At 44.8% G+C, this 23824-nt stretch overlaps 1 protein-coding gene across 2 annotated transcripts; it reads right to left on the reverse strand.

Moving 5' to 3' along the window:
- On the reverse strand, positions 1 to 23824 carry rab11fip4b (RAB11 family interacting protein 4 (class II) b). 2 transcript variants are annotated; one of them, XM_079160425.1, is made up of 14 exons: positions 23381 to 23824; positions 13145 to 13395; positions 12865 to 13032; positions 11218 to 11352; positions 8902 to 8937; positions 7266 to 7365; positions 6669 to 6772; positions 6427 to 6567; positions 6173 to 6254; positions 5317 to 5454; positions 5053 to 5211; positions 3699 to 3779; positions 3109 to 3252; positions 1 to 2508 (listed from the first exon to the last, which is right to left on the reverse strand). In XM_079160425.1, the coding sequence occupies exons 1-14, from the start codon at positions 23456 to 23458 to the stop codon at positions 2389 to 2391; spliced, it is 1737 nt and encodes a 578-aa protein (XP_079016551.1). In that variant the 5' UTR covers positions 23459 to 23824; the 3' UTR covers positions 1 to 2388. The 2 variants fall into 2 exon arrangements, with proteins under 2 accessions (XP_079016551.1, XP_079016552.1); XM_079160426.1 differs by lacking the exon at positions 3699 to 3779.

Consider the following 23824-nt stretch of genomic DNA (forward strand, 5'->3'; position numbering starts at 1 on the left):
TGTCAGCTGAAGATGTTTTTATTTACAGCTCAGGATGCACAACACAATCAGCAGCATACACTGTCAGCATAGAAGAAGGGATTTTTTTGTTTTAGAAATTATACAAATGGAAATATGGAGACATACACGTAATATAAAACAAGACATTTCATGAGACAGCCTCACTGCCAAAGCCATATTTATTGCTGTTTATGGTGACTACATCGCATTAGATAGCCCTAATAATTCAAAATGTAAGAGCTACAAAAATGCGTTTGTGACAAATTGTACAGTTTAATGTACTGCTTATTCTTTTTATTTTTTAATCTAGATATGGTACGAGCAGCGATAGAGTAACACGATTTGTGAAGCAAAACAAGACACAAATCAGCAGGTATTGGTAAATAAGTTAATATTGCTCATAATGCGCACCAGTTGTTTAAGTTAGGAAGACAGTTTACAACCATATAAAAGCCATTTTAAAGCAGATTGAAAAGCAATTGACTTACTAGGGACTAACAAAGAACTGAGACCTGAAACATGACATTCCCGACTGCATTATAAAATCATCACGTTGACAAAATATTCCCAGGATGCTAACCTGGCCTGCGCGCCTCATAAAGCGCTGTGCTGTCACGCCTTTCTAACAGGAAACCGAAAAGCGACACGCCGGCTCCTTCTTGATAAAACTGTAGAAAATAGTTTATATAGTATCAATCTGAAAAAAGAGTGGTGAGTGGCACATGAATACAAAGTATCACTATATATATATATATATAATTACAACATTTACAAGTCAAGGAAACATGTCAGGCGTAGACATAGAACGTACCTCGGAAAAGCTATGTGAATCTATAGCGACGTCGTCTTGAAAAATGTCCTCAAAAAAGGCACAGACAGAAGAAAGAGGTGAACCATGCAAAAAGGAAACTTTTTTTTTGTGTGCAAGGAAGCAAAACTCAAGTTTGGAATAATTACATAATACAGCAGATTGTAATTGTTTCCCTTCCCGTGAACGATGCCCTCTTCATTACAGTACTGAACACCGTACCTGCGTGTTTTACGACGTATCTTAGAACCAGTACAGGAAGTGAAATATCCAGTTGTACATTCGTGACATTTACAGTATCAAGAGAGTTTCAGAGGGCGTTTAAAAAACAATCTGCAACCTGTGGGCTTCAATGAGATTGCCAATTCCAGTTTGTTTGTTTATTTATACCGAAAAGTGAGTCTCCTGTGCTGCTCACGTACAACATCTGAGTTGATTTCACTGAGCATGGAGAGTTGATTCGGTTGACCCGTGTGACAATGGCCACCGGTCACCACACACCCTGTACATTCATATCCTTAACATTTCTGTGCAACGTCATCGGGTCTACTGCTAGCAACGATTTTTTTTTCAAGCCAATGCATTGCTAGCAAATAGCAGCCATGGAAGCTACAGTTCAAAGACACTCCTCGGTCGCAGCTTCTGCTCCTTAAAGTGACGCTCTGAGGGCCACTTCTCGGGGGGGGGGGAAGATTCACTACCGGACTGATTGACACTGCTCACTGGAAGACATGTTCTCAAGAATTAACAAAGACAAATTCACCTTCAATTAACCATCAGCGACTTTACTTAAAACCCTCCTTCGCCCACCGCCGTCCGACGCCCCGCATCTTCCGCTTCCCTTGTAGTCGTAGGGGCTCTTATTGTTTTCTCCCTCTGACCACTAATGACACTTTTCTCTTATCCTCTCTTAAAAAAACACGCCGGTCCGAATTAAATGTCAACATGCGTTCTTAAGAGAACGCCTATACGTGACAGGGGAGAAGAGACGGGCAGTTTACAGATCAGGCGACACTGGTCTGGTCTGCCTTCATGCCTCTAAAAGGGTCTGGTTTCCTATCTGTGGACAATACGGCTAGTATTACACCAGGATACAGGTCTGTCACATTGTTCCAGTTGTCATGATAAGGTACATGAGTCCAGCGTACTACATCGGGCGACTCTGTCGATCCTCAAAGTGTGTTTAGCGCAGGATGTTCCAGTGGAGAAGTCACCTGTTTTGTCACGTTGAGATCTAGAAGTTGTTGACAGTAACTACATTTCACAGAATAGACAGCGGATAAAAACAGAGCAGGGTAGAAGAGTCACAGTAGCATTGACCTGCAGCCAGGGAGCGATCCCTGGGCGAGAAATAAAACTCCCTTTTAGTTCAGCGCAATGATCCCATTCCAGAGGTTCTCTTCCCGCCACCAACAGCAGGGGGCGACGCGTGTTTATTTATATGTTCCAGTTTCTCGGCCTGGCTCTGGTTCCCTCTGCTCTCCTGTACAGGTTCCTGACTCGGGTTGCAGGTTCTGTCCAAACAACTGGAATGACCCCCCCCCCCCCCCTCCACGATTCTCATTCCAGTTGAGTCACTGCTATTCGCCCTTGATCTCCAGGATGGAGGGGTTGTGGTCCAGGATGGACAGGATGATTTTGTCCATGTACTGTCGCAGACGTATGTTGATTTCCTCCTGCTCCTTCAGGGCCTCCATCAACTGTAGAGAGAGAGACGATTGTGAAACACATTGTCATTGCAGTTCACCAACACGTATTGCGAACACAAGAGTCTCATAGTGTTGCTCTTGGACTTCTATCGGCTCCATACAAGTATTTCTTCCATGGGTACACCTGCAATAATCGGGTACATGAATTTTTCATACACAGAAATGCTGCTGAAGGCTGTGATTAAACTCTTGACTCATTTGGTCTACTATTATGACATTTAGCACACAAAACAAAGAAAAGCAGCCAACTCTCACATTACAAGAGGTGGAGCCAGAGAATGTTTGGCATTGTGGTTTAAACTAGAATTACCGGCCTAAGGTTGTGTGCCTCCGTCATATCACTTTATCACTTTATCCTCTAACACATTTTCTCTTACCATGTAAAGTGCCTTTGAGTACCCTTTAAAGCACTATACAAATTAAATGTATTATTATTATTATTATTATTATTTGTGTGAAATTGTCATAATTAGAATATGAATTCTTGAGCCCAGAACATTGTTCAGATTAAATCCATCCAAGTCAGTCAGTCTGAAGCTGCTGAAGAATGAACTACGCCCGTATGTGCACGTCTCTCGCCCTGATGTTCACCTGGTCTCTGGAGGCGTTCTCTATCTCCGCGGCGAGGGACTGGGCCTTGGTCTGCGTGGCGAACAGCGTCTTGGCTTCGTACAGACTGAGGCTGAGGATCTGACCGTTGAGCTCATCGTTCTGCTCCCTCAGCTTCTGGTTCTCCTAAAAAAGAAAGAAAGAATACAGACAGAGAATGAGATAAGTACCTGGACCACGCGAGCTTTGTCAGCGGCGATGATGCGTTTTGATAAAACTACTACTCAAGCCTCACTCAAACCCAGGCGACAAAACACTGCACATCCAGCAGCAAACACAGCAATCTATTTCGGCAACAACCTACAGGACATAACATGGGTTACGCGTGTTACGGCACAAACTGCTCCCCTGCCTCTTGTTTTTTTTTTTTTTGCTTTTCTGGCGTGTTATGAAAGCTCCGTGATTAAGTTGCCTTTGAGCGCTGACAAGAAGTCAGTGTGCCTTTCCCTCGTTCCTCCCCTGAGCCCATTGGCGAAGGGAATTTGCAGCACTGACCCCAATTCAGCTCGGGCACGTTCACTCTACTCCGTCGTGATTAGTGGTTAATGGGGAGGTCACAGAAGCAATTTTACCATCAGACCAGGACGGAGCCGAGCCCCAGACAACACCAGGTGCTGGAGTTCATGGGGGAGAAAGTCCTGGGACACAAATCGCTGGACACACACACACACACACATACAGACATTTACAGAGGTGCACAGGTAAGGACAAGATAGTGAGCTAATCCTCACGGATGTCACAGGGCAGTGTCTCTCACATTACATCGGGATGAGACTCTGATATATTGAGAGAGAAAGAAGTATCTGCAGATTGAAGCAGGAATAAAGACAGTATTATCATTTCCCTTCTGGTCTGAGGCCACAGGGGGGGGGGGGGGCATGGAGTTTATTATCTTAGTCCCCGATAAGACACACACACTGTACAAACCAGCACTTCTAAATGACCACTTATAGACGTGCTTCAAGGTTTGGTGGTTTTAGTAGCTTCTGTGTTTTGGCTTGCCTTTTTTTTTTTGTCATGAAAATGAGCCGGAAAAAAAGGCTTCTGTGCAACTTCTAGAAGCATTAACACCTACTTTGATCTGAGAAACACTCTCGTCTCTAAAGTTGACTTTGCACCAGGTCTGTGGCACTGTGCAGGACTGGAAACAGTAACATGACATTTAAGAGTCTGGCAGGCGGGTAACTCGAGGGAAATGTCAGCGGATCTGGGATTACGGAGAGAAAAGAGCGGAGAAAATGTACTAAACACGTGTACTCTGCAGTACAACACGTTGAGGTGCTTTTAAGGGAATGTGAGGAGCCAATGTGATCGAATGTGAGCGTTAGCAGCCCCTCGCCACACTGGTAATGTGTGATAATATGTATAATATATCACCCTGCTTCAATTTAAATGCACTTAGCAGCCAGGAGAATACCAATAATTCCTTGTGTTAAATGGAAACTATTATAACTTCAGAGTTCTGCAGGGATACATTTAACTCTGAATCACTGTGCAGGAGCATTGGACACAGTTAGAAGGCTCTAAATTGGCCACTCTGTGTGTGAAATAATTGTTCTTAGAAATAATGCGGGGATTAGATGAAGTTGTGTTCATCATGGCGATTACAAAGCTGCAAATGCCTGAAGGGACTGACTGAGAGTCAGAGACTTAGAGTAAGTAGCATCGAGCTCGGCCATGTTGAATGGTGAAAAATATGTTTTAAAAAGCTAAAGTGAACCTGTACCTCATCAAAAATGCATTGACACATAAAAGACAGCGTTCAATCTGTGAGGGTATACTTATGGAGGCTGCTTTGAGATGTTGCATCTCTTCTAAAGCTGTACAGCAGCTCAAATCAATGTGACATGATTACCTCTGCACCTTAAAGCACGACGCCACCTCACCGCGACTGCGCTCTAACAAAGACGGCCTTTTCGTCAGTACCTGCTTGAGCCTCTTGACCTCGTGCTCGAGCTCCACCTCCCTGGTCCTGCTGTTGAAGTCCGCCAGCCCCGAGGAAGAGCTGCGACTGCGGCCGCTCCGCTCCGCCTCCAGCTTGAAGAGCTGCAAATGCTCCAGCTCGCGGCGCAGGTCCTCAATGAGCTGCGCACAGAGACGGGATGTTACATAACGCCAACGCAGTGTTCTGCAGGCGCATGAGGCGGCAGAACCGACGTGTGTCTGAGTGCATGAAACAGTCCCTCCCACCTCCTGCATGGCTTCCTTTTCTTTCTGGAACTGCTGTCTGTTCTGTCTCAGTTTGTCCATCATCTTCTTGTAGAGGTCCATCTCGTCCCTCAGGCGCAGACTGGTGTCCTCCAGCTTGTCTGTCATCCTTTGCTTCTCCTGAGGAAGGACAGGGCACGCAAACATACACTCACTTATGAGACAGGCGTTCCTTCATGCTATCATTCAAAATGTGCAAAACTCACTAAAACACGCGTATCTACAATGGTAGATGTGTATATACACTGTTAAACGACACAGGTCTTCGCTATGGTATTTAAATATAGAGTTAAAGGCAGAATGAGTAAGATCTGTCAGTTGCCGTTTGAAAACACAACATTCAAAGGTGGTCCCTCCTCCTCAACAACACCAGATGCCACGCAACAGCAGACTATTTGCACATGACGACTACGACAGGTCGGGAGTCGGGACCACTCGTAAATTGTAATCAAAATACGAGAAAATTGGTAAATGCAGCAACTTCACTCGTACAAGCCACTTAAGAACAAATCTGTTCGTGCCAGTGCTTCTTGCATGAGGCCCCTTGTCCTTTTTATTCCAAACATTCTTCTTCCAAGTCGAGAACCCGGTGCCTGCGTTACAACGCTGCTGCCGATTTCGGTCGGTTATGCAAGGAGCGGCTCATGTAGCCTCGAGCCACTAGCCTCACTGAGGAGCAGCTACAGAGATCTGGTAAGCTCACTTCTTTCTAACTCCACCCCCCCCCCCCCCCCCCCCCGGAGCCACAAGAGGCTTCATGCCTCTTTCAGTTTTTGACTACGATGTGTAAAAAGGACAGAATGAAGTAAAAGACAGGATAAAAGTAAACATGGCTTACCTCATCCAGTTTCTCCGTCTGTGATTTGAACCGGCACAAGCTCAGACTCATCTCACTGTTCTCCTCCTCCACCTGCTTCACTCTAAAAAAACAACAAAATCCCTCCACATCAGTTTACATTCCGCTTTCTCTCAGAAGCGTCCAGCTCTTTACACTGAAAACCTCTCTGCATCAGACCATACACTTTCATGGGTTTCATACATTTGCGTAACAACATGCATGTGTGTGTGCTCGGCCATCGCTGCGCTCCCCACCGGTTGGTCAGCAGCTCTATCTGCGTGTTCTTGTCTCTCTCCATCTTGCTGTAGGACTCCCGGTGTCGTCTCAGGCCCTCCTGCACGCTCTGCTCTGCTCGCGTCTCCTGATCTTTCAGCTGCTCCTCGAGCTCGTGAACCCTGAGACGGTGAACACGCAAAAATGCATTCAAAACAGTATCACCACTCGAGCTGAGCTGAGGGTGGCTTTTTTTTGGCGAGACCCAGTTGTCTGACTCTACCTGTGTACTATTTGCGTGTTCTCCTGCTTCAGCCTGGACTTGAGCTCTCCGTTCATCAGGATCTCGCTCTCCAGTTCGGCCACCTTCTTCTCCAGAGAACTCACCTGAGAGAAACAGACACATTTACTAAATCCTGAATTCCATGGTCGTAATTAATGTGACGATCATATTAAGGCATTCAAGATGATTTTTGATGGTGATGAAAGTTATCCCTCAACAAAACAAAACATTATCGCATTGGCGTTAAACAACAACACTTTCCTGACTTCCTAAAAGCCATTGTGCAACTCCAGAGGTTTTAAAGGATAAATAATGATAACCCTGTCCCTTAAATTTGCAGACGTAAGAGGAATCCTGACGGGGCTCATCCTATGAATAAGCATTCTGAACTTAAGCCGCGCATCCACCGGGAGCGACTCTTTACTCTGTGATTTTAGTGCTAAGAGCGCGAAGAATGCTGAAGGTGAGATAACTGTGATGAGTTTTTAGTATCCACACAGAAGCAGGAGAGCTCAGTATTAAATACAGGTCCGCTGACACACAACATATGAACAGACAAAACTACACGCGCACACGCACACACACACACACTCGTACCTTCTCGTTGATGTCGATGTCACAGGAGTCGATGCTGTCTCGGAAAAGGTCTTCCGTGCTGCCGTTACTGCTGCTCAAGTTGCTGTTGTGAAGCAGCTGCCTGCTCAAACACACAGAGACACACATACACTTAAAGAACCTTCCCCGAATAGATCCAGGTGAGCACCAGATATATATATATATATATATGTGTGTGTGTGTGAGGAAGAGTGAGTGTGCTCTCCTCTGCAGTGATCCTACTGCGAGATTGCATCGAAGGTATATAGGACTATAAGGACGGTGCCAGGAAGGGACGCTGGTGCAAACAGAATTCAAACACACACACACACACACACACACACACACACACACACACACACACACACACACACACACACACACACACACACACACACACACACACACACACACACACACACACACACACACACACACACACACACACACACCTTGTTGTAGATGCCTGAAAGCCTGACATTCATGCTGTGATGTGACTACAGCTGCCCTCTCTGAGAGCAGCAAGCTTCTGATCCATTACTGAGATTAGCAATATGGAGAGGACAAAAATTGAAAAAGTAGAATCACCGCCTCATGGTTGTATGTCTCTGCCAAGCTAGTCAAGCCACGGTTTACATCCATGTCTGTCCAACATGTCATCACTTCATCATTTTACCCTATCAAGACATTTGAGTGAAAATGCCATAATTAGCATATAAATTCTTGAGTTATGGCCAAAAGGTGTTTTCTGAAGTCACAGTGACCTTTGACTATCAGATCAACCTTGAATCCTGGTGGATGTTTGTGCCAAATTGGAGGAAAATTCCCTCCAGGCGTTTCTTAGATATCGCATTTATGAGAATTGACCGGACGTACGAAAACCCCGGCCACGGCTGGCATGAAAAGGAGGAAACAGGAAGGAGCTGGAGTAGAAGAACAGATAAAGAGAGCAATAAAGTGGAAGAAGTAATCAAACCAGACACAGAGTACAGTAGCGGGAACGAGGGGAGAGAGCCAAACCTTATATTGAATACATAGATCAGGTCTGACAGGCTGTTCTCACTCTGTCACTATAACTCAGTTACTGCGGGTGGAAATAGGACAAAAGCCTGGACACAAAACATTTCACTCAGTACAGACCAACGGGCCTTGAAGGGGGGAGGGGTACATGGCTGGCACCGAAAAAGCTGATGTCCAAAGTCTTGTAGTTTTTAATCAACTCCGGAAACAAAAAAAAACAAAAGATTTTACAGCTTCAGATCAGATTAATTCCATCCAGATGTCATGCGGGGTTGTTGTTTTTCCTGAATAACCGGTTACTAATTAACCGGCTGTTTCGAGCACAATGGTCTGGCAGCCGAGTGATAACTAATCTTGCTGTGTGTTTGTGTGACTATGTCCATAAATAGAGCGAACATGTGGTTGTATAATGCACAAGCACACGGAGTACAAGTAAGTGACCTTACCTGTAGACACACACACACACACACACACACACACACACACACACACACACACACACACACACACACACACACACACACACACACACACACACACACACACACACACACACACACACACACACACACACACACACACACACACACACACACACACACGCAGGTGAGTGGCTTACCTTCCAAAAGCAGTGCTGGTGATTTTCCTGTTGGGGCTGCAAAGGGAGAAACAGAATGACAGACATTTTTTATTACAGTGAAATGGCAGCGATACGTCTAGACTCACTCTGCTCAACAATAACGTGGAGCTAACTGCCGATGGCAATTAAGATTTTGGCTATTCAGTGTGACAGACATGCTGGAAAGAGGGAAAGAAACACTGAAGGAAGCGTCAATGACGACACAATATCGCTCCCAGTTCAGTGAGCGGAGGCTTCTGTCAGCTCAGCAACTGTCTCAGGGGAACAAACGCCCAAAGAGTCATTCAGTGTGACGTGTGTGTCTGTGTCGGGGCTTCACATCGGATTAACAAAAATGAGCAAACATACTGTAGGGCCAACACGAATGGGCCGCTCATGTCCTATACTGTAAAAAAGTTCAAGATCAGACAATCATTCTGCTTCAACAGCATCGTTCTCTAAACAAAATGTAGTTTTGGCAACGGTGTGGTGCAATATCAAAAGGCTTTACTGATAAATATCTGACAAGGGTGGAGATCGAAAAGGCTGATGTTACAGGAGCATCCGCTCAGCAAAGATTTACAGAGAGAGTACAATCCTGAGTGACACAACGATTCCCCTGCAGCTAATGTTTCACTTAACCTAATGCCCTCTTTAAGTTTTCAGGACCTAAATGGAAGAGGAGAATTACTGCTTGCAGCATTTATCTTTAATCTCTGCACAAAATGCACTCATTTATTATTCAACGTTTTTGTGTGAAAGTGCCGGTGATCTACGTATGCAAGTTCAACATTTGAAGTTCTGTCACTTTGCACGTGTTTCGATTAATTTTTTACTAAAATCTCTCGTAGCTCACTGGCTAATCTTCAATCTTCAAAAAGTCCACATTAAAAACATTTAAGCATACGATCACTAACTGACGGCGTTGTCATGGAGGCGTAGCACCCAGCCTACGGTTCCCCCTCCGGTGAACACCGTTAGCTCTGTCAGCACTGCTCCCTTAGCTTGCTCTTTTAGCGCTGTTAGCCGCAAGCTGCCGGAATGCAACAGGTAATCATATGTGGGGAAGAAAAGGAGCGATCAACATAGACTGCTTTCCACTAATTGATTGCATTCCCACTGAAGCTATAATGAATTTAATGTATATCCTCCTCATCTGTGCCCCATTTTCAAACCCCACCCACTAAGTTCATGGGTTCATTACCCACGCTTCCCTGTGGCCAATTTAATTTGATTAATCGTGTGTAAAGGAGCTTGACACGCACAAGGGATCCTTTAAGTACCGTACGCTGCTTCGTGGCAAAAAGCTCCTTCCTCTGTCCATTCTGAATCCATCGAGCCTTGCCTAAAATCCACCGTTCTTTGGACTGAGCTATACATTTTTTGAGATTGTTTCATACTCATCCTTCCTCATGAAGATCCATTCCCATCACTAGTCTGTATCCACTTCCTATGAACTCACTCCATTCTCCAATCAATTTCATTTTCACTCTCCCTCACCTCTCGCTCTTCCCGCTCTCTAACTCTTCCGCTCTGCCCATCTCTACTTCATTATTTATCAGGGGGAGGCGTATGTCTAATTAGGAGAGACGCGTTGGATTATAGAGCCGTTTCTCTCTGGGGAGAAACCTGCAGAGTCAGCAGTGTGTCCAAGTAGCAAAGCAACAAAAGTCGTGTTGTCTCCGTGTCTGCACTCTCGTGTTCGCAGGTAAGCCAGCGGTCTGTATTAATGGATTATGTTTCCAATAATAGATTCCCTATTACAATGGTTGAGGAGGTCAGCACAGGAGTGACCGCAATACGTAACAATACTTAACAATCGATTAGCGTGTGTGTGTGTGTGTGTGTGTGTGTGATTGCATAGGAACAGCAGGAGGAACTCTTCAGACATACTCTATATTGCTCTATCCCGTACAACACAAATAACAGCTGACATTAGTTACAGTGGTGACAGCGTGGTGTATAGTTCCTGTGGCACATAATTCAATGATTGTATTCTAATATACCACCGGGATAATTAAGGCTAATTACTCACAAAAGTAGGTCACTCTACCTGTTTTTTTGTGTCATCGGTTATTGCGTTTCTGCTACAGTACATTTCACTGTGGAGTTATCGAATACAAATACATGATGGCGACTTGATTTGACAGGTTTGCAGTCAGGTGGTCAGCGGGAACAAGCTGAGGACAGGAAAGAGCTGAAAACTGTGTAGAAATAGCTCACAAAGCCACTTCTTATTGAAGCTGTACTAACACCTGGGTTTGGGTAGCTGTAGATCTTGTGTGATACTGTGTTGTTTGCGGGTGTGTGTCTTACCTGTTAGCCTTGAGGTTTTTGAGGCGAACCTCCAGGTCGTTCAGCAGGTTGACCTTTTTGCTGCACTGAGAGCAGTAGACGTCCATCATTTCACCGCTGTAAAGCTGACGCACCTTACGAGGAGTCTGGCCCGCACTGTGAACACACACACACACACACAGAGACGTGCATACAGTTTTTATCTGCTCGACGCGCTGAGGAGTCGCTATTTTGGTTACATGTGCATGCGTGAGCATACGACACTTTGAGTGCGTGGAAGAGTGAGGCCGATATAAAACTGATCTGGATATCCACTATACCAATAATATGAGACAAATACTCGGCGATAGCACTTTGTTTGGAATGAATATTTGAATCCAGAAGTTTAACTTGCAGCCTCTTAGTTATTATGTTACAGTATGTTGGGAAACGCTTAAAGCAAGACAGCGAAACAATGACCTCATTACCAAATCTGTTGCCAAAATGAGGATTGTATTGCATCCATGAACATACACTCCCTGTTTTTTATTATAGTTTCCAAAAACTTCCCGAAAGTCAACACAGAGTTCTCAAACTCACAACCTCAAAAACTCGAAGAAATTGGTTTCGGAGGCGCGATACCAAACTTAGCGAGTGAGCCTTTAAACCCTTTGTGCTGTAGTCACTCAAACTTCTTTCACTTCTTGTAAATCCGGGGCCTCATTTTGAATTTAAATCTTCACGCCAACTCCATTTGGTGAGTTTTGTCTGCTTGGTATGCGAGAAAGGAGCAGCATTCCCACTCTATCAGCCGAGAGACTTAATCCCATTAAACACAGGCCTTTGTTGAATATTAATGTGGCCTTCGGGGCAAGAACTCCTATAAGCTACACTTCTACAGTCAAGACTCTAATAATATGAGTCAGGAAATGATTCTGGGGAGTGGAGCCTCAAGTCCATAATATTTAACAGAGTTGGAGCTACAGGAAATGGTCAATGTCTTAATCAGAACCTAACCTCCGAGAACCTTTCATCTGCACTGCTGGGCCACCAGAAATGTGCTGCTGGCCCTGGAAGAAATGCCGGATAATATTTACATAAATAAAAGGCAAATTAAGGCTATTTGTGCAGTTGACCCTGTACGTTCACCACATCACTCCCCGTCACGCCCAGAACAGGATAATGATTTTGTACTAAAGTTGCAGAACACGAGGTGATCATGTTTGATTGTCCACTTAGCAACACAATCGTTTCAATGAATGAGTTTAATTAGCCAAATTCCTTTTACTGTTGCAACAAGCCAACGCCGAGAGTTTGAGAGAGAATTCGACAAAACTTGAGTTAAACTTGAGGATGTTGGGGAGGGACTTTACATAAGTATTTTAATATTCAAATGTTTGACTGTTATTGTGACACCAAACATAGACACCGCCACCATGTTGACCACTCTACAACGATATAGCTTTTACTGTGTTAAATAGCACTTTGTTAACGTTTTATTCTTCAAGTTGTAAACAGAGGAGGTCGTCATCTTAGGTGAGGTGGCATGGACCATTGTGGATGTGGTTATTTTGGTGGCTAAGCTATACAGTGTTGAGGTTTAGCGCCGATAGCCTACTCGCGTCCCCCTCAGCGCTCAAACACGAGGACCGATGTCTCACAATGTGTCCCTCTCTACCCCTCTCTCACCTCGAGGGAACAGATGAGCCGAGGTCGGAGCACCCGTTGGTTCGAGTCTCGTCGTCTGGGCAGGGGCTGCTGGGAGCGTAGTCCGGTTCCTCCCCTTCTCCGTAGTCCTCGAACTGCTCCTCGTTCAGCGATAGGTCAGAGGTCACTGAGACGCTGGTCTGACCACACCTGAGGAAAAAGAAGGGGGGATATTATACTTACTTATTTGAGTTTAGAGGATACATTTCCCCCAAAATGTCCCTTGTGGATTGATACGCTAAACAGATGGAACAAAGCTCACTTCTCCCCGGGGAAAAAGAGATGCCCCAGTGCGTCTTCCTTGTCTTCAGGTCGGATGGGCCCGTCGGAGGTGTCTGACCCTTGGGTGCTTTCCACTGCACTGTCTCGGTCCGATTCCCTCTCCCTGCCCTCGTCTGCCACCTCCTCCTCAGGCTCCTCCACCTCTCCCGGGAACAGCTGGCACTCAGGGACGAGGTCAGGAAAGGCCCGCGTGCACATGATGACCGGACAAAGCCGCTCCTCCTCACCGCCCTGGAGAATGATGGGAAGAGGGGGAAGAGTCCGTTTACAGACGAATTTACAGGCACCGAAGTTGCAGAAACCAGAAGCAGAGTTTGAGTGCGGCTGTTACTGTGATAACAGTTAACGCTGCCAAAATCCTGCTTAGCGACTCTTTACACTGATGGCATCATTTCTATCATCATTTCCGATTGCAAACAAACATGAATCCCCTTCATTATAAAAGACGCTCCTTAAAATGTGAAGATTTTATTAAAAGAATCTTTAAGTAATAGAGAGGTTGTTGTCTTTATGTGTAGACAGAGAACAGGGTCATAACCTTAAAGGAACATTGTATTTATAAAAACACTGCATTGTTCACCACTATGAAGAGCATGTGTGTGTTTTCATTTATGAGGGAAATGTATGAAATGGTTTAGATGAAGAAATTAAGCAAAGCACAATTATAAAATGATAAAAACATTCATACAATGGAAGTCCTTTGTTATTCAGGAGGACTGCGCACAAATCACGGCTGTTGCAAGTATTAACACTTGTGGATTCTGCGTTAGGTTGGTCCTTCCACTTAGTGAATTCCTTCACTGTGGGAATGGTCTTAAGCTCACATTGGGGGCCCGGAGGGCTAGAAAAAGGTGAAAGGGCGACGGGTCAAAGGTCACAGGCCCTGCTCCGTCTAGTTCAAATCAAATCTCTTCTAATGCAACAGAGAACAAGGACTTATCTCAGCATGACTGAGCACTGCAGCATGAACTGAGGAGGGCAGGTGAAGAGGTAATCAGACCCCATACGAGGGGTTTAACGCAAAGCTACTATCTGAAGGTCACAAAAATATATGTCGTCGGATTTATAGCAGAGGTGAGCGAGGCCTTAAGCAAAAAGTTGTTCGAAAACGTCCAGTTTGTATGCATAAGTATGAATGTATAACAAAATATACAACATTATAATAATTTAACCATGTACCTGAATGATCAAATAACAAAGAAAATAATAAATAAAAAATGTATTTGCCATTTTGCATTTACTTCTGAGATCTGTCTGTAAATTACGATTACTGCGGAAAAATCTGGATGCTGTTTGCGTTCGTTTAGATCCCTATCCCATACCCCCCCAGAAACACACACAATAATGCGTGCCTGTACAAGTAAATTAACAAGTTGAATTCATCAACTGAGGCTCTGTACTGTAACAAAGAGCCACCATGGAGTCCCCCAGAATACAACCACAGATAAAGGCCTCTTTAGCATTCCTTAGACTAGTCTCCTTATTTCCCTGCAGCAGGAAAAAAGAAACAGTGCGAGGGCCCCTCTGTACTCCATCACAAGCATTTAAAAAAAAACAAAAAAACTGAACAAGCTACCACAGCAGGGAAGTTGGACACCTGTTGCGTTTGTTTTGAGGAAGAGAGAAGAGGAACTTTTTTTTCTAGCTACAGAAATGAAGCTAGCGTAAGTTCATGCAGGACATGGAAGTTACACGCCCCCAGCTGTAACCGGCTGACAGCCAGCCCATTGAATCACAGCTTCCAATCGGCCACGCACCAATCACAGCCCACTCTCACTTCAAGGAGGTTTATTTAAATATGGCTTCCTCCTCACTGATTCTACGCTGCTACAGACCGCACTGCTGGCGAAGCTTCGCCTCCTCCACCCCAGCATCCACCTCTTTTTTTAGTTCATCTTCTGGCAAATGGTTGAAATGTATTTAAAAAATGAACTTCTGGCTCAGTCCTGTAAACCCGGGGGGGGGGGGGGGGGGGGGGATGCTCCCCGTCTTAGCTCAGTAGCTGCTGGCTAATCCGGGGAGCATTCAAAGAGCGGAGCCATTATCACCAAGTTTAACTGTATTTCCATTTGTTGCAATAAATGGTTCAAATCTATGACGAGAGTGTTCCTGACTGAACTAAGCTTCCCAATGTGGGATGGAAAGGTGAGAAATTCTGCCTCTGTAATACAATAGACTACACTAATGCAATATACACAGTAGAGGTTGAATTTAATTGTCATTTAAAAATATTTATTTTCCTGTTCAAGTGTTCAGTCAGTCAAGTACCATTTTTGGGAGAATGGGAGTGTCGTTTAGGCCGCCAATCAAAGCTTTCTCTGAAAGCTGCTGACTTTGCACTATGATGAGAATAGTGAACAAGTGATGATGGAGGGAGGAGCTGTGTGACTCTCTCTGTACAGAGTGTTTTGAGTTGCTCCATTCTCCCCTGGAGCGAACACATGGCTGTCCTGCCGAACAGCCTGAACCGAGGACGCCGCGCTGTGCAGCGGCTCTGCCTCACAGCCTGACGCGCCTTCACATCACCCTTTGGCCTAAGGAGGAAGTTTAGTTCATGAAATGTTTGCTCTGGTTTTTAAATCAGCTCCGATATTGATGATTTATCAGCAGGTGTTTATGAGCGTCTGAAGACTTTCAGTGTTTGGTAGTACACCTCGTACATTACACCAACATCTATTTCACACTGGACTGTATTTGTTCTGCAGGGTGCTATGTTCATACATGAACAGCATTCTAAAAAAATATAATAAAAGCAGTTATTAAAATGCCTTAAATCTATACCACATATCAAGAGGATGACTTCTGCTGGGTCCAAATGCAAAACAGAACAGTATGGAGTGAAAGAGAATTGACACTGCGTTGTGCTTAGATCCACGTCCATGTCTACAGATTATAAAGACATAGGAATTAAATAGCTTTAAATAAAATAGGCAAAAAGATTTGTGATCTCTCTGTGGGTCTGTTGCTGCAGGGTCTGACCTAGTTAAAATACAGACATCCCATCTTCTCCCCGCTTCTCTTTCTCTCCCAGGTGAGGCGAATGCCAGAGAGCAACCAGAAAAATTCAGCTCCCATTCGAGAAGGCGATAAATAGACGTACGCCAACAACAACAACTACAGCCATACGTCTGTGTGTGGATTCTCTCCGTCTCTGTCCAACCTAGCAGAGCCCTGTCCAGGTGCTGGGCTGAATAAGCGTGTGAAAACTTTCTCCGAGAAAATGCAGGTCAGACACCTGGAGTATGACAGGCAAAGATCGGTGGCCCAGATTTACATGACACGAGGACAGAAGAGGCTCTAACACGGCCAGGCTCTCGGGGGGGGAAAAGATGTATTATTTACATCCATTGCATCTGCAATAGAGATGAAAGCAGTGAGGAGGTAAGGACAGAAAATAAAGAGCAGGGACGCTTCTCTAGCGAGAGAGATCACCACACCTCAAGACAACTGAAACTAACAGCAAGCACCCCGCCCCAGTGTGTATCTGTCCAACACACACACGCCTCACCTTGAGTAACTAGGGAATCATTTGGCAGCGACGCTGGGGTTTTTTTTCAGCCATGCATAGATGGGAGTTTATGTAACGCGAATGATGACTACAAATCACACCATGTTGACAGAGTCCTGAAGCTCCAAACCGTTGAGAAAATGCATTTGTCATGCTGCAGTGGTTGAGCAACACTGTGGAGGATTACGGCGCCGAAAATTGTGAACGCATATCTCATATTCACTTGCAATCTTGTTTCCTCTGACGCGACCCGGCAGTCAAATCATGGAACCATCCAAATACAACATGCAAATTCCTCGTGGACATGCGTACCACAGAGGCACAAACTGTAACGGCTAGTCTCAGGAAGTCGAGTGAAATCAAGTCGTTATTCGGAGGAGACTGAATGCCAGATGTGCTGTATCGTTCTACGGGGCAAGGGCACATTTTGTCGTCGTGTTGCAGAAATGATTACGTTCATTCTGTTTCTGTCTCTCCGTTGTCTTAACTCTGGCATCTCTTCTTCACAATCAGAACCAGAAACAATCTCGCTGGCCGAGTGTTTTGACACATACTCGACATAAACGCAGTGCCTGTACTCTCGTATACAATCAAAGCTTGCATGCACTCACACAAAACACACTTGCGGAGAGTGACATGAACTAATTACTCACTGAAAGGCCAATTAGTGGGGGGGGGGGGGGGGGGGGGGGGTTACCGGCCAATCTCAAAGTCGTCAAAAGGCCGGAACTCTTCATCAGGTTGGACGACGACAACGCCGTTGCAGCCGTCAATACAAAGAGACTCTCCATCCGCCTCTCCTCACACCCCTTTAGTCGATGCCGAGTGCTGAGGGTCAATACCGGTTTAGTGCTGAACAAATCACTAATCAGGCCTCCTGGCAGAGTGGAGAATTACGTGGATGACGATGCGTTTCACGATCCAATCGATCTAAATGTAAAACAAGCAAGAGCGGTGCAACCGGAATGTCTCATTTCCTCATCTGTCAGGAGAGGGACATTCCCACGAGCGTCTCATTAACTTTCACTCGCTTATCATAATCGTTCGTTTTTGTTTTTTTAAAACTTGTTTTCGACTTTTACAGAATTTTCTACTAAAAAAACTAAACGAAACAACATTAAAATCAATAAAAGACACAAGAATCAAGGGAACTTGTGATGCGGGTTGATCCTCATTAAATCACTTCAAATGTTTTGCATTTGAAAAGTTTAAAGGGACAGTTCACCACAAAATCAAAGACACACATGTTTCCTCTTACCTGTAGTGCTGTTTATCAGTATAGGTTGTTTTGCTGTGAGTTGCCTAGTTATGGAGATATCGGCCACACAGATATCCGCCCTCTCTACAATATAATGGTGCTATATGGCACTTGGCTTGTGTTGCTCAAAGTGCCCAAAAAAAAAAATGTCTCACTATTGTCTCTTGACCCGGTTACTCAAGATAACCCACAGACCTCGTTGCGAGCAGTTTCATGTCGGAACTATTTTCTTCCAACTATAGTTTCTACACCAAACTGCTCACAATAAAGTCTGTTTGATAAAAAGCACCACAGGTAAGAGGGAAATTGATTTCGGGATGAACTGTCCCTTTAACAGAGCCGATACCGCAGCCTTACAGGGCTTTCAGTGAGCTATGATCTCTTTTGAAGATCACCCTCTAGAAATATTGAAGGGACATTTTTGTGGTTTTGTCATTGGAGCCAAACTAGATCAAAGGAATTATACGGCTTATATGAACTTAAACAGTGTTGTTCCTGTTGTCGTGTGTTGCACAAACTAGTTGGGACAGTAACCATCTTGTTGCTGCACAATCACGAGTAAAAACGGAGGAGGACAAAAACACCAGTGCGGGGAGGGATCACACTGACATCGACTGGATCGATTCCACACTGATGAAGCTTTGATTTAGTGGGAGTAAGCAGAAGGTTGAGCTGAAGAGTGACGGTCAAATTGAAAGAGGGAGAACATAGAGGATGGACTGGGGAGGGGACGGAGAGAGAGAGAGAGAGAGAAGGGCAGCAGAGAAAGAACAGCGGTCTCTGTGCTTGTGTTTGTCAGACTTGAGCTCCAGAGAGAGGAGGCGTTTCTCTGCAGAGGCTTTACATCTCCGTCTCTCTCGTTGTTCATTTCATCCTCTCTTTCTCCCATTCTTCTGAGCCCTGAGCTCCTCGACTGCTGCCACCACAGAAGTATTCCCCCCCAAAAAGTGGATTGCTCTGCTTTGATATTCAGCGTTTTTGAGTGTGTTACTTCTGCCGTCCTGAGCCTCAGATCCCACCGGCTGGTAACAAGAGGCTCTGGGACAAGAGGGCATAAGAAGCTTTACAGAACCTTTAAAAGGATATTCTGACTCACAAATGTGTACAAAAACAGCAGAAATGATGAGCCAATTACTTGATCAGCCAGTCATGTGAGTAATTCAAGTATAAATTCCAACCGTTTTCTAGTTCCATCTTCTCAAATGTGGGGATTGTCATATCTAACATCTAATTTAATATCTTATTGTTTAAACTTGCCAGGTGAGACATTTTGTAAAAAATCATAGACTGTATAGAAGAAGTGGAGGTAGCTATGTGACTTCAGCATGGTATTTTTGTTTGGCATTTTGGGCGCCACCATCTTGCTTTTTGGCCGTCACGGTCTTGTTGTTTTCATTTAAATCGAGAAAATAACAACAGATTAATCTATAATAAAATCAATAGTAAGTTGTTAACCCTAACGTTCACATGTCGCCTCTTCAGTTGCTGAGTGATGATCATATTCACGCCTGTATCGATTGCTTCAATACCAGTTTTGCGAAACACCATGTCAATGTGTGTGTATGTGCATGTTTCTGTCTGCGTCTCTGTATCATTCAGCTCCTATGGTGAGCAATACTCTTCCTACGAATGCACACACAGCAGACATTACACAAAGGGGAAGTAATGACTCATATTTCTCCACCATTTCATTAAGTCAACACTGTGTGACACTTTGAGCGAATGAGACACACACACACGCACACACACACAAAGCACCTGAGACTCCCCGTTAAACCCTCTCTTCCTCCCTGCTCATAAATCTTTAAGTCAAAACTGTAAGTCAAACATGAGCACTGGAGCTTTTTAGTACAGATTGACAAGCACAACTACACATATATAAAAGCATTACACACACACACACACACACACACACACACACACACACACACACACGTTTCACCCAAAAGGTAACTGCTTTGGACTACCAGGAATGTTGCAGTGGACAAAGGACAATAAAGGGAGGGGCCGGAGCCGCACACTGGAGACTGTGTGAAGGAGTCCTCAATGAAACACCCAAGCAACCCCAACAGGTGAAACAGTGTGACTGCGAATCTGCAGAATAAAAATAAAATGGCCTTGAAAAGATGAGGAAAGTAGTAAGTTTATTTTGGCTAATACTGACTTCATCAAGTACTATAGAGTATTCAAAAAAAGGAGGTTGATGTGACAGTTGATGTTAGCGGGGACAAGGGTTTGAATCCTAACGTTTGCGTGTGTGTGTGTGTGTGTGTGTACCTGTATATAGAGTAGGCCCGTTAAACAAGGATAACTTGAAATACATCCCTTGATTATGAGCGATTAAACTGTTCTGATTTGTGTGTGTGAATCAATGCAATGTAATCTGTAATTACACAAAAAAAAAAACACCAGAGCACATGACGAAGTAATTTAGCTCTATTTCTTGTGGATGACAAAGCTGCAGTGCAAAGCAATGTTTGTATCCTGCTGACAATGTTCTACATGTTCCAAGTCTGTTTGTTAGAAAAAAGGCAGAATCTGGTCGAAAAGTTATACCAAGGAGCTGCGCCGTACTTTCTTATTCTGCATTCGCATGGAGCAACGAGACGGTAGACAGACAACACATTGTGGACTGTACTGAGAAAACAGAACGGCAGGACTAATACAACACATGCATGACGATCAGGCTGCAACATACGGGTCTGTTATTAAGTGACACCAATGTTAAAGCGCCTTAAACCTGCATTCTTTCTAATGGCCATCAGGGGGCGACTCCTCTGGTTGTTAAACAAAGTCTTGTTGTTTCTCTATGAGAAAATGACCGTACTTCTGACTTGACTTGTTACCTCAGTAAACAGTGTAAACATGAGTTTTATTTGGTTGTACTTAGCACCACCCTCTCGTGACATGCCTGGTTGCAAAAAAAACCCAACCAAGATGGCGACGGCAAAAATTGCCAAACTTGAGGCTTCAAAACAGCAATCCACAAACCAAAGGCTGACGCTGAGGTGACGGTTCAATAAAAACATTTAGCATCTATGACATAAGATACTAAGTATTATTCTAGTAATGCATGTATATAAAATGCAGCTTGCTCTAAATATTCGTTTCTAAACTTTCTCTGGTGCAACGGCAAAAATTCTAAATATTTTAACTTTTGGGCGGCAAAGCCCTCCAGCGGTATTCTCTGCGGCCTAAATGTCGGCCTCACAGTATCACTGACATATTGAAATGCAATTTAGAGAAGCTGTCACACCAGGCAGGCAGGTGCATGTTGGGCTAATAGTGCATGTGCATCTCTGTGTGCCAACCACCCGTCCTGAACTCTTTGTTCAGCGTGGCAACTACATGCAGTTTGTTTAAACAAACACTGCTACTGCTTCACATCAAAATAAGGGAATCGGCATTAACCCGTAGAAGTGAAACTAAGGTCACGGCTGTGCTTTGTTTATAGCAGACTCCAACAGGCAGCGTGCTACAGCTCAATGGAGCTGCTGCTAATGCTTACTGTCAGAGAAAGATTAGTTAAATTAGCTTCATCTTCAAGGAGAAGCACAACGCCCACGACTCATATTTAGCTGCACGTCGTTCAAATGTTCTCTATCAGCCAAAGTGTGTTGTGTCTAGCGCGCCGATTGTCCATCAAACTCATGTCCAGTGAAAAGAAAGTCTTTCACAAAGTGCTTTGTCTTTCTCTTAAGAGCCCGTTTGTCAGCTCTCCTGCTGCCGGCCGTTGAATGGGGGCATTTTCAGTGTCGGTTAGTGGCAGACCCCTCAGCAGGTGGTCGGGACCCCGGCCCCCTTTTCAGCCGTTGCCTGTGAATTTTTGTGACTACTTTAAATATTTTCTTAAAAAAAAAAGGAGAAACAACAAGTATAAAAGAAGTCCGGAGACAATAAATGACTTGAGAAAAATGTGAGCGTGTTAAAGATAATCGTTTGTTTCGTCTGGGGATTAGTCTTTCTTCTCTCCCAGTATCAATGTGTTGTGTGACGGACATCATAGAAAGGAGTGACTGTTCTAAACTCATGCAGATTAGCCTCCATTCACCCTGCACAGCTCAGCACTGCATGTTAATCTAGTTATTCTAGTCCTGGTGTACACGCCGTTGCACTGTCAAAGACGCTGGGCTGATTGTCGATCTTGTTAAAGGAAACACAATCAAACAAAAAGCTATAACTACGTCACCGTAAGCAGAGTGACTTTAGTGGACGAATAGAAGTTTTTTGTATTTGTTGTTGTTGCCCGAGACAATCGACAGAGAATTTCCTGCTCGGATGAAGAAGCGTTAATCTGGTTATGTAATATCCAGTCACAGACCAGGAGCATTGGAAACGACTAGAGAGCCCGACGTCACGTGTTGCCATTGAAATCCTCATAATAGAAATAAAACTCACCTTGCCTTTCTATTTTTGGACCAATGAACAGATGTCACAAGGTACAATAAGTATCAGTTACATTGTACATTTAGAGCTCCTGAATTGTCTAGATGATGTCATTACCGTAAAACTTTTTTTTCCCCTCCACATTCTTTTTAATTTGTTCCTGTAATATTATTTGCAACAGCAAAAAAAAACATTCTAGTAGCAAATGAAGTTTCTTTAAATACAATGAAATCATTCCTCAGCCCTGTTGTGTGTGTGTTGCGTCTACAGAACACATTTGCAGTGAGAGGCGGTTCAAAACACAACGGGATTGTTTTGGTATAAACTTCCCCCCTTTTTCTCTGAACTACGGCCTGAATTAGCAGACTGGAATAACTTGATTTACACCTAACGAGCGTAATGAGCGCGAGTATTTACAGTGAAGAGGTTTAAAAACACATGATGAATCATAGCCTACGCTCTCTTATATCTAAGTGCCAAACATCATTCTCCCATCAGACAGCAGACCTACGCTATTCCTCTGTCCTTCCCGTCCCATCCGTACTTGGACGTGCTATGCGCCCGGTTCCCTGCACACGTCTTTTGATCTCACTCGCCCTCTGTCATTGCCTTCTCCTTGTGGCCACCGATGCTTTCCAATTAATCCCATTACGGTCAGAGAGATGTTGAGCCGCAACCGATGGGCCACCGGGCAGACTGAGGAAACGGTGATGAGAGGGCGCAGTGGAGAGCAGACGGGGATGAGAAGGGACGGGACAGAGCAGCGCGAGGACAGCTGAGCGAGACAGACAGGGAGGCTGTGAGGCGGGGGTCAACAACACACACACACACATTCAACGGGGGGGGGGGGGGGGACAATGGACTTTGCACAGCCGTCGAATTGCCCCCCTTTTTAACTCACCCCTTCACATATAAACTATCCCTGCTTCCTTAATGTTTACGCCTCTCTTTCACTAAAACCCTCACGTCCCCCTATTGAGGCTCTGTTTTGTTCTCATTCTGTCAAGTGCTCTCTCATCAGCCCCCCTTTTTCCAGCTGGTTGCGTGCAGTCTGGTTAGCTTACCCCGTTTACTAGTGAGGGGATTCCATGGCCGGCGGTCCCCCTCTTCCCACCAGCGAAACCCTCGTCCACTGAAGTCATCCACTGTTCACCAGGGCTAAGTCCGTTGTCTCGGCTCACACACACACACACACACGCACACACACACACACACGTGTACACACACACACACACACACAGGTGTTCCCTTTAAAGGCAAGTGGAGGAGGGATAGTCCAAAGGGTGAGTCCTTGTTAGTGGTTTAGTCCAAAGTAGAGAGGCAGAGGAGCGGATGTATCGTTCACTTTAAAAACACTGCACCGGCTGCCGGGCGTCTCGCACACACACACTCGCTTGCACACACTCTCACTCACACACACACACTCTCACACACACACACACACAAACACAAGCACAGACTCTGCACCTCACGCTCTTTCCCTCCCTCGCTGACTGCGCTCGCCGGCC

This window comes from Pholis gunnellus (genome assembly GCF_910591455.1).
Source record: "Pholis gunnellus genome assembly, chromosome: 5".
Classification (NCBI taxonomy): domain Eukaryota; kingdom Metazoa; phylum Chordata; class Actinopteri; order Perciformes; family Pholidae; genus Pholis; species Pholis gunnellus.

Coding starts and splice junctions, on each gene's coding strand:
- rab11fip4b (XM_079160425.1), bottom strand. CDS start 23,458: ATGACTTCAGTGGACGAGGGTTTCGCTGGTGGGAAGAGGGGGACCGCC. Junction 13,033..13,144: donor CTCTTTTTCCCCGGGGAGAA/GTGAGCTTTGTT, acceptor CTTTTTCCTCAG/GTGTGGTCAGACCAGCGTCT. Junction 6,568..6,668: donor AACACGCAAATAGTACACAG/GTAGAGTCAGAC, acceptor TCACCGTCTCAG/GGTTCACGAGCTCGAGGAGC.